Source organism: Melospiza melodia, chromosome 11, assembly GCF_035770615.1.
Source record: "Melospiza melodia melodia isolate bMelMel2 chromosome 11, bMelMel2.pri, whole genome shotgun sequence".
Classification (NCBI taxonomy): domain Eukaryota; kingdom Metazoa; phylum Chordata; class Aves; order Passeriformes; family Passerellidae; genus Melospiza; species Melospiza melodia.
Genome location: NC_086204.1, coordinates 13,030,222 through 13,041,485, shown reverse-complemented (window position 1 = coordinate 13,041,485; position 11,264 = coordinate 13,030,222). Strand labels below are relative to the sequence as shown.

The following is an 11,264-nucleotide window of genomic DNA, read 5'->3' as shown; positions in this document are numbered from 1 at the left end:
TGTGAAGAAGTGTACTTGATATTTTCTTCCATTCACAGTTACATTCTTTATTCATTAGCATTCATGACAGGAGGAGAACCAGAAGTACAACTTTCCACATTTCCTGAAAGACAATAGATTAAAATAAGTTGACATACTTTATTCTCACTTTGAAGTTCAGAATAGCTTTGTATTTCCTCTTAAAATATTTAAGTAGGCCTAGGTACTTTGATCAGCCTGTGCTGCTAGAGAATCTATTCAGAAAGAAAACTTATGTCTGAGGTGTCATCTTGGGATATTTTTGCTGATTTGATAATTCATTCATGAAATATTGATAAGAAAAAAGCTGGCTTAGTGTTCTAAAACAAGAGATTACATTCATTTTTTTAAGCCTTCACAAAACACAAAATGAAGATCAGAGATCATTTTGTATCTGCAGTGAAGTGCTTGCTGCAAGTAACAGCTGCCAACTGAATATCTGTTCCAAAGTGCTTATTTGGGTCTCTTACTGCAGCATAAAGCTGTTACCCCTGAGACAATGAACAGAAAACTTCTGTCATGTTTTTGAAATGGGATGAAACTGGGGGTGTTTAAGTGACTGTATTTTGTGTCAGGGAAAGCAAGTTGTGAGAAACATCTGTTTATCAGGTGTTGATAGTTCCTTGCTAAAAGATGTACCTTGGGAACATAGACACTTCTTATCTTCCTCTGGAAGTACCATCTGGACAACATCCAAAAATAGGAAAAGTTGAACTTCATGAATTAAAGGATGTTAGAAGACCTTCACTATGTAAACTGATTAAACTGCAGATATGAAAGAAAGTCATCAGCTTCTCTTTATCCATGGTGTAGGTAACTCAGGCACATTTATTACAGTGCTCCATGGCTCCAGTATGTTCCTACCAGAATCTCTGCTGTTTGTTGGAGACCTGCAGTCCCAACTCCTGTTAAAAGTGCCCCTGTCCTCAGTAAAAGCCTGTTTACAGATTTTTTTTTTAAACATTACTCATTTATTAAGAAGGTTATTCATGTTTAATTTTTATATGCATCCTAGATTTTATTTATCCAGTTTCTCCCTCTCTTCCTCACTGTGCTGTGGAGAGATCAGAATTAATAAAAAGCCATACCTGTTTTTTTGAGTGATTCCTGGATATACATGTGCATGAAGTCAATGCCAAACATTTCCTGTTGCTGCTCCTCGTCTGTGTTCTCACATGGAGGGAGTGTTACCTCCAGCTCCAGTGGGTTGTCTCTGAAGTTGACAAATCTAGGAATCACCAGAAAAGGTTAATCTTGCAGTAAGTTTTTTCCAGAGAAAATAATTCTTTTGAAACTGAATTAAGATTTCTCAAACACTATTTTAAGCAAAAGGAAATTAAGTTCTTGTTCTACTAAAATCACCACTCTATCATTAGTATTAGGTAAGCTAAGAAGATGCTTTATAACAGTAACTGATTGTGGTGGGAAAAAACATTGTGGTCTTCATCATTTTGTCTTCAGTTTCTGACCCCACTGTCAGGTGTATTGAGCTTTCACAAACAGGTGAGTGAATGAGAACTGTGCAAGTGCTCCTCCCAGCTTTGCAAGGCAGAAGTCAGTCCTGTCTCTCTTTACTCCTGTTCCATCCTTGAGCCTATGCTTGTATATATTTAGTTAAGGATGTTCTTCCAAAAGAGCTGAGGACAGGAATTGTCTTCCTGAGTTAGGCATGGTTTATGCAGACCAGCATTCTTTCTCTAAAACAGCCAGCATCCAGTAATCCAAATGAGAATGCTAACAGCAGGAAAGTTTCTGTCACAGTACACTAAGGAGTAGTTCAAATTCTACCAATTAAGAATTTACATTATTTTTTATTTTTCATGTCAAGTACATGATAGTTTCATCTATGTCCTTAAACCTAATAAATTTTGTTTAATTCTGAATGCTTGAATTCTCAATGGCAAGTTCTACTTTTTGTCATTTTAATGCCTGCCACATTTTTCCACAAGCTCTTGCTTTTAGAGAGTGATATCAAAAGGCAATTATAGTGGGAGGGCTACGAAATGAGAAAATGTAGTATAGTCTACCTTCCATGTGAGACTGTAACTATCATCATTTACATCTTTAAGTTTCACTACACAGAGCTTACTTCACCAGATCCTTAATTGTGAATCTGTGTAATTATGCTGATTTATTGCATTCATCTGTACAACTGTGATTTTCCTCTCCCTTAGTATCACTCTGTGATCTACAACTCAAGGGGGACTTTAACAAGTATTTTCTAGTTATTTTCATGTATATTACTGGTGCTTTTTCTTACCTCAGATTTGTCATGTCCTTCATACAAGCTGGAATATCCTTAAGTTTGTTGTTGCTAAGAACAAGAGTACTAAGATTTTTCATATTAGCAATGGTTTCTGGCAAAGAGTTTATTTCATTCCTTTGGAGCCATAAGGTGTGGAGGTTTTCCATTCTGAAAAATAGGCATTTGTGCAATAAATCAAGATTCATAGAATTATTCCTTTCAGTCATTACCATAAAATTAATTTTTCAGCCACATAAAGGACTCATAGTGCAACAAGTCTCAAAGGAAACCCCATATGCAAGATAATCACCTCTGTTCAACAACGTGATTGACAATACATATTTAACCTTATAGTTGATACTGAATTTATTGTTAATTGAATGAATTATTCCAGCTTATCCAAACAGCACATTAGGGCTGATAAAATGTTGACTTTGGAGTGAGGTTAACGTAAAAATTACCTTTAGAAGTAGTGTTTATTAATTAGAATTTCAATGCAGTGGAATTGAGACTAAGATGAGCTTTGAGCTGTATTTACCTGTCAATTGCATCAGGAAGCTCCTGGAGTTTGTTTCCCCCCATATCTAACCATTCTAGATTTGGCATGTTGAGGAGAGCTGAAGGGATGGCAGTAAACTGATTCATGCACAAATCAACGTGTGACAGCTTCTTTAAATCACTGAGCTGAAAAGAAGGGGAGATTTAATGCAATTTTGTGTAGCTGCTGCAGCAGTACAGCAGTAATCTAGTAGTGTTAAGAAATATTACAACACATTTTGGAGCTTGTAAACACAGAATGGTTTTGAGTTCCAATAGCTGATAGTACCTGACAATAACAGTTTTTCCTGGAAGGTAGATAGGTTGGGAACTGATAAGGCAGCAGAACTTTATCTCCCACCCAGTAGTGAGTGCCATAACTGCTGACTACAATGCAGATATGCCCCAAGCCTCAAGAAAAAGAATGTTAAAGACAGCCTTGTCCTTAGAATTTCATACTCAATGCAATATGCCATTTTTTGTTAGTCAAATATTTAGATTTTTATGTATCAAATTGCCTGGACTATGTTTTAGAATGAACCATGACACCTTCCATGCTGTGAAGTCTACTACATTCTAAAAATGCAATCTAGTATCACAGCACCCAAGTCCTTTGGTGAATGATGCCTTCAGGTGCTTTTGCAATGTTCAAGTGGTACAAAGATGTTTTCTAGTAGATCTGGTGCAATTTCCTGAACACTGAATGCCACTCTAGTGTTCATAACCAAAGCTTCCCAGTGTTCACATCACTGCAGTCTCTATCAGACAGAACTATGGATTTTCTACATTACACCCTGCAATCTGTATCCACATAGATTTTGTAAATTCTGGACTTTGGTTAATAGTGGATATTTCCATTAGAAGATTCTGTGCTATTGCTATTTGGACTTACTCAATTTTGCAAGGCACTGATTGGTGTCAACTATTGCCATGACTGGTTTTTTAAAATAAATTAAAACAAGTAAATATGGTTACATACTTGTCATCCCTGTCTAAGAGACTGATAGTTACAGATGCAGGTCTCTCACATTTTGGTCTGTTCAAATTAAAGTTCAATAGGAGGTGAGTAGTTGTTTTCATTCTCTCATAATTGTTTTCAACATTTGAGAACAACAATTGTTCACCTTTGCACATGCAGTTGTATAAATCACACAACCCCTTTTCAGATCTGTTCTGGTAAAGATGCTTACAGCTGTCTCCTGGCATGTGCTATGAATTTGTACTCTCAACCATGCTAAGGCATCAAATTCTTAGGGGGGTAAATCAGTGATGACATCCAGCCTAAACAAATTGATATGGAGTGTGTCACTGCCCTCTGTGCACTGCCAAGTCATTTATCTGGCCAAAATAAAGACTGGCTCCTTCAGCTACTCAGGTATGTGTATGTGCTCCTCAAGTGGCTTCAGTTTGACCAGTCATGGGAAGGTTGTTCACATCAGTGTGGAGTACTGTGAAATCACAGCTTCACAGCTGTGAAATCTGAAAACAGAAATGCAGCATATAATGATAATTGGCTTTGGATAAATTAAAAATATGCATCAAGCAAAACTAAACAGTCTTTCAAAACCTGAGGAGGAAGATCACAGATACTTCTGTTGACAGCCAGTTCCAATCTTTCCAGACTGATGCAGTTACTTATTTCCTTAGGAACAGATTTTATTCTGTTGTAACTGAGAAGCAGCTCTTGGAGGCTGGTCAGCTGGCCTGCAGAGAGCACAAATGAGAAATGTTAATCTTTATTCTATTTGAAGCACTATTATTTGTTTTGCTTTATCCTTTTACTGTTATAAAAATGCTCTGTTTTCTCACGAAACAAAACAAACAAACAAAAAAAAAATCACCAAACTGCAAATAGCAGCACCTCAGGACTCTTTAGTACAGGACTGCAATGTAGTAGAGTGCTTCAAGAAAAAACCCAAAACCAAAAAATTGTAACTAGGCTACTCCTGCCATGGACTCAGAGCATGCAGTCTGTTTTTCAGTATCACTTTGCTGCATTCTCATGTGTAGTCCCTGCTCTCAAACAGGTCCTTTTTTTGCCATGGGGAGCTTTCATGGTGATATGTCTCTTCCATCCGGGCCCATCTTTAGCTTATAGGGAATTTATGGTTTGGAGATCTCTATCTCACTGTCAGATTTAAATAATCTGTTTTCTTACTACCCAATAGGATTATTCAACAAGCAAAGGGCACAAAAATGGTACATTTGTGTGAGACCAATTTTCTTGGAAAAGCAGCTTAAAATAAAAGAAAGCACAGCTCACCAATTTCTTTAGGTACACTTTCAATTGAGTTCCGGGATAGATCCAGAACAACAAGGCTGTGAAATCTTCCAATAAACTGAGGAATTTTCTGCAAACTAGTTCTGTGAAGCTGCCATTCCTGGAGATGGATTAGTTTCAATAAGCACGAAGGTAATGTCTACAACAAGAAATACAAACCAGGAGAAAATCAGCTTAGAATACAGGCTGAGGCAGAAGTTTTATTTTAACAGGAAAGGCACTAACAGCCTTTCCTGTTTTTTAAGTTATACTGTAACATTGAGGTTACAAAATGAATCCTGATAACTAAAATAAGCTAGAAATAGCAAGCATAACTGATATGATTTTACTATCATACATATTAGGAAAAGGTTTACATTTTATAAAGGTTTACATCAATATATTGGGAAAGGCTTCTTCCCCCAGGGGATGGTTGGGCACTGGAGCAGGCTCTCCAGGGCAGTGGTCATAGCACCAAACCTGACAGAGTTCAAGAAGGGTTTGGACAATGCTCTCAGGCACTGGGTGTGACTCTTGGAGATGGTGCTGTGCAAAGCCAGGTGTTCAACTCAATGAACTCAGCATGTTCCTTGATTCCATGATCCCGAAGTGAACACCAATGTGGGTTGTCATTCTGATCATAGATGGAACCTGCCCTCTTTTGGCTCCCAGGATTTACATACCTGCACTACTGTCATTGACAAGTTTCAGGCTTCAGGCTTGTTTTTGTTTGTTTCTTTTTTTTTTTTTTTAATCAATATAACTGAAGATGAAACTGCTCTAAATAGATTTTTGCACAGAAGGCTAGGTCTGTCTGTCATGTGTTCACTGGCCTCCACACAAACTAATTCTCATGACTTTCTAGGAGCTGGTCAGTGCATTTCTGCATGGCTCAGAGCACTGACAGCCTTCACTCTGCCAGCATTAACAGCAGATTAGCTCTGCACAAGAGAAATAACAGTAATAGTGTTCTGGGAATCTACTGGCCCATTTTTACTCTTAGAAAGAGAAAACAAACAATAAGAAATATTGTAATGCACCCAAACACAGAGAGTTTTCATCTTGATACCTTTCAGTAGTTCTGGTGTGTGAATGTTAGATGAGAGTTTACATAATGAAAATCATACTCTGCAGTGAAAATAATTTATAATGCAGAAAAGTCTTTTGGGCTTTGTTTTTGCAGAGTAATGCTTAACATTCAGGACTAAAAACCACCCAGCTTGCTTTTACACTCACAACAGTGTGTCCCAATTCACTGTTAGCAAAGCACAGTGAGCAGTCAATAGAACACAAACAGTACCACTCTAAGTGTAAAGTTGTAAATAGTTGTTTTCTAATGCATCAGTCATTCAACACAAGCAGCATTCATTCCTATCAACCCTACCTTCCATTCTTCCTCCTCTATCCTTAAAATTGCTCTTCCACCTTCATTAATAACTTTTTCTTTGAGCTTTGCTAAAGCAGCTCTCTCCTCCCAGACAAGCAGTAGCCTACAAGGGAAAAAAGATCTGCCAGTGGTGCCACAATGAATACAGACAATAATTATATACTATATCCTATCTATTTTCTGGAAAAATACACAAGCACCTTATTGTCAAATAGCATTAATTTTATCTGAATGTTAATATACTGTCAGTTGGAGAGAAGAAAAGCCCTTAATGTTTGGCTGAGGCAATTTATAGGAATTCTATTTTACAGTTCTTTAAATCTACATTCAGAAGGAGGACTTCTAATTCACTTTCAACATGTTGCAGCAGGACCACAGAATATAAAGTCATGTGGAATTATGTTCTGAAGCACATTTTGAAGCAGACTCCTAAAATGAAAGCCTTCCAGTCCACCACATATAAGTGCAAGAAAATTGGTCAATCAGCTTCTTTCAGCTTGATTTCCAAGGGTATCTTCACAAGAGTTATGACAAGGTCATTCTCTGTCTTTCTGCTTGTATTCTCCATGAGTAACTTTTGAATTTGTTGTTCCACTTCAAACACATCTGATAAATGAGGAGTACCAGAAATAGTATCCTAAATCTCATAAAATTGCTGGCCAAACAGAAGACCAAGCAACTCTTCTAATACCTCAATGGAGAAGAAAACATAACACATCTTCACTGGTTAGAATAATTACAGAGCAGAGGATTTTAGTATCTGAGTCCAGGGAATTTAATCTATAGACTAATATTTTTATCACAGACACTAGATAAATTCTAATCACTGGGAATCCTGTTGGAGTAACAACTAAGGAATTAGAGTCTGCATGAGTTTGAAGAAACCAATTACAGTCTCCTGAAATGTAACATATGGTCTAGCTTTTCATATACTTAGAGTTACAATTTACCTACCTTCCTGCAGACCTCTGCCTGAACTCCTTTTCTCTCTGTAATTCTTCATTTATCTTGTGTATTCTCACTTCCCAGAGTGTCTTCACAGCAGAGAATGTTCCCAGGCAAACTGCAGTTTCAGCCATGATCCTCTACATGTTCAGATTTGCTTGCAGGAATCTGACTGAATTTCAGGCTCAATGCACCACTTCAGGTATGGGTTACCAGATGGGGACAGTGACATGAAAACTAAAATATTGCAATACCCACTTCTTTATTTTATCAAATGAGTTAATATAAAGAACTGACAGGATTTTATCAACTGCTTTCTCTGTATAAAAATAGATAATTGCACCTAGTTACATTTTATTAAAATAAGAAATGGTATTTTTGGAATCTCTGCATTCCTAGTCAGTGAACAACTGCTTCTCTCATTCCTTCAATGGAAGGCTAAGTGTTGACCATAATTATTAAATGCAGATTTGAGCATTCATTCCCATGCCAGGAAGACATTAAACTGTTACCTGCAATCTAAGGCAGTTCAATTGTGATAGCTGCATTCTGACACCTACCTGATACTTGTCACTAAAGGAGTTTTGCACTTCACAGAAACTGAAGTGTTCCTGGAAATTAATTAGTATTCTTTATTTGCATTCATTTTCTTCATAGCTTAACTCAGTACAGTGCATTTTATAGTTAGTAATGCATTACCTTTACGAAAATGCATTTAAATCCTTCTGATTTCTCTTTGAATGTTTGTGTATCCCCACTGAGTGTAAGAATTCCCATTTAAAATGAAACTCAGTCTAAAGTTCTGAAATGATGTATCCTTTAGTGAGATAATCAATATATATTGTCCTGAAGAGCAGCAAAATAGGATATTCACTCATCTAATCACTGCATCCCTCTAAAAACCATTCTTATTGCCATTACTGGAGCCAAGATGCTGATATTCAGACAAGCTTGCAGGGCTAAACTTCATGCCAGCAGCAGTGTACTCTGAACACTGATGATCTGAACCCTCACTTTCTAACGTTTTACTGATACTTGTAGTGGCAAGTAAGAGACATGTCCTATATATGTTTTTGTGCTCAAATTGGCAATCATTCTATTTTATATGTTTACATGTCCTTTGCTAACATACTTACTTGTAAAGTCTGAAATTAGGTTAAAATGTGTAAGCAAATAAAATGTAAAATGTCAGGATTGCTTCCTGTTATAAAGACAGCACAAAATCAAATTATATAGCTTGAATACAGAAGAACCTGGTCTAATGCACTAATATTTATGATTCTTATGTGTTCTCTTTTTGTTAAGGAAAAATGGCAGGATTTGACAAGTGACGCAAATGGCAACCCCAGCATGGCAGTGCAGTCTGCACTTTGGGTTCCTACAGAGGGATTGGATTTTTTCCTGTAAAGAGAAGACTGTATATTTTTTCTCTTCCCCACATAAATGTGATCACATTTGCTAGTTTGAAGTATTAGCTTCTTTTTCAGCGATCAGAGTAACTACCCTTCCCAGTCCCCATCCCAACATGCACAGAAATGCTATGTATGCATGAAGTTTTTGCTCCAGTCAGTGGTAACAATTCAAATTGCCTGATTTTTTCAAGATTAAATTTCTATTGAGATCAAGTGATAAACTAATATATCGTTTCTTGTTGTTTAAAGACATTTTTTGAACTACAAGACCTTTTAGATAGAAAACTAGAAATCTTTTCATATAATTGTGCAGAAAAGAGACATTTATTAATAGTTGTACTACCAAACCCAGTAACATACTATACAGTCAAACCAATACTTATTTCTAGTAAAGCTTACTCTGGGCAACTCTCTTTTGCATATCATTCAACAAATACTCCCTTACTGCCTAAATTAGAACCATGAAATATCAAAGGACCTAAGTATATGACTATTTTCAGGATGATTTCATCATGTAACAGGATTCCATCAAAAAGGTCCTGTTCTTAGACCTTATCATTCATCAAGAAAATAAATAATAATCTTGCCATCACAGTCAACAATTCAGAAGTGAATTCCCAAGTGTGGCTGTAAAACAACTGCAAATTCACTCCCAAATAATCAGATCTCCCAACAACTTCACCTCCAAGCATCAGAAAGAGTTTAACAACAACTCACCTTAATTATTTGGTGTTTTCTAGGATTTTCTGTGACTCATTGCTTTCTGGACAAGAGCAGAGACAAATTATGAATCTTGTCTGCATTACCAAAGCCATTTAAAACTCTCACTCAGACTCCAATGCAATGTCAGTCTAGTTCTAATTTTAACCTATGCTGAGAATAGAAGGCATCACATGAGGCATTTTGCAACCCCCCCAAGCATTTACCACTGTTGAAGCCTTCCCAGTTTGCTGAGTGTGACTGGGCTCCCCTAAACTGGGCTCCCATTAACAGAAATTGTGAACAAAGGAAAACAAAGGAATGTTCTTATGCTATACAATAAGTTTGTTTTGAATTAAAAATTACAATTAGAAATAAAAAAGGCCAGTATTGAATTAAAAATTACTGCTTTCTTCGGTAATGTTTCTCTGCAAGGTAACTGAGCTTCGAAGTGCTATTAAACAGCAACATTGACTAAACAGATGAGAAAAGGTATTACATCACTAAGTATTTTACTCATTACTTTTCCCAGTGCTGAAGAATTCTCTTGCTGAAGAATTTTACTGCAAATTTTCAAAGTCCAGACAGAAAAGTAATCTTTACCAGGATGTGCAGAGGGGTTATTACTCATCCCTTTTCATGGTTCCAATAATGAAAAATATTTAACGTTCTCTTTCTTCAAATAGCCCTTGGAGAAGATAAAAGGAGAACAAGTCTGTCAGAATCTTTTACTTCAATCAAATGGGAAGAGAGACAACAATGACTACAAGGTTACTATTTGAGGCAGAAGCCATAAAACTGGATACTTCTAACTAATTGAGCTAGAGTATAAAATGTGAAGATGAAATTTTAAAAGTATCATTAATTTGGCTATAACTCTATCATACAGAACTTTATAACAAAAACCCCCAACCCTCTCCAGCCCACAAACAACTAAATACATGAATACCATTACCTACTTAAAAAGACACTAAGTACTTTAGCTTTCAATCTCCTCCTTGTGTAAGTAAAATTACTCTGTCTTAAGTATTTCAAAGTAATTTCATTGCTTTCTTTCATACACTGCTATTTCCTCAATTTATTTTCTCAGTGATCATCAGATTAAAAAATATCCTAAGCCTTCACACTAAGCCCTGACCACAACAATATACTTGTAGAAAAGTAGACATTAGGCTGTGTTCTTCTGGTAGCCTTGAGTACAGTATGTTCTTTAAGGCAAGAAGAAAGAGTTTGAGTCACCCATACAGGATTGCCTGCATAAAATGCACAAATAAAAACAATATTTTGTGGCTTTACATTTTTTATTAGGAATAAATAAATCTGATAAAAATGAAATGGGTGATAAGCATGATATAACAGTCAAACTTTGCAAGAAATGACCTTTATATAAAAGACCCTTATAGCACAATAGAAATATTAATAGCACCTAACATGGACGTGCCACACTCCATACATTACCAGCTTTTCTCTTATTCAGTCTCAGCATCATGGATAGCAGGGACTCTACCTCTGGTAGCCTGTCTCACATCTTCACAGCTAAATGCAATAGACAACTTTGGTCTATAACTTTGAAGAATGCTCCTGTTTTTGATATCTAAAAAAAGGAGAAAATGTCCGTTTTGTGCGTTACAAATTCATTTTTAAGGCTATGTAACTATCTTTTCTTGTGTCTGTGTGAAACTCATGTGTTTAGAAGGTATTTATATCCAACAATTTTCTTCATATCTCATGACCTGTTTATTTTACCTTAAAGCCACATAA

General features: G+C 36.4%; 1 protein-coding gene across 2 annotated transcripts; it reads right to left on the bottom strand.

The window, feature by feature from the left end:
* Positions 1-21: 21 nt before the first annotated feature.
* On the bottom strand, positions 22-9,677 carry LRRC39 (leucine rich repeat containing 39). Of its 2 annotated transcripts, none has more exons than XM_063165617.1 (9): positions 9,522-9,677; positions 7,402-7,629; positions 6,445-6,550; positions 5,064-5,220; positions 4,368-4,504; positions 2,802-2,947; positions 2,279-2,431; positions 1,107-1,246; positions 22-103 (listed from the first exon to the last, which is right to left on the bottom strand). In XM_063165617.1, the coding sequence occupies exons 2-9, from the start codon at positions 7,524-7,526 to the stop codon at positions 48-50; spliced, it is 1,020 nt and encodes a 339-aa protein (XP_063021687.1). In that variant the 5' UTR covers positions 7,527-7,629; positions 9,522-9,677; the 3' UTR covers positions 22-47. The 2 variants fall into 2 exon arrangements, with proteins under 2 accessions (XP_063021687.1, XP_063021686.1); XM_063165616.1 differs by having other exon boundaries at positions 7,402-7,588; positions 9,522-9,675.
* Positions 9,678-11,264: the final 1,587 nt, after the last annotated feature.

Coding starts and splice junctions, on each gene's coding strand:
- LRRC39 (XM_063165617.1), bottom strand. CDS start 7,526: ATGGCTGAAACTGCAGTTTGCCTGGGAACATTCTCTGCTGTGAAGACA. Junction 2,948..4,367: donor TCTGTGATCTTCCTCCTCAG/GTTTTGAAAGAC, acceptor CCTTCTTTTCAG/CTCAGTGATTTAAAGAAGCT. Junction 1,247..2,278: donor AAGGACATGACAAATCTGAG/GTAAGAAAAAGC, acceptor GGTGATTCCTAG/ATTTGTCAACTTCAGAGACA.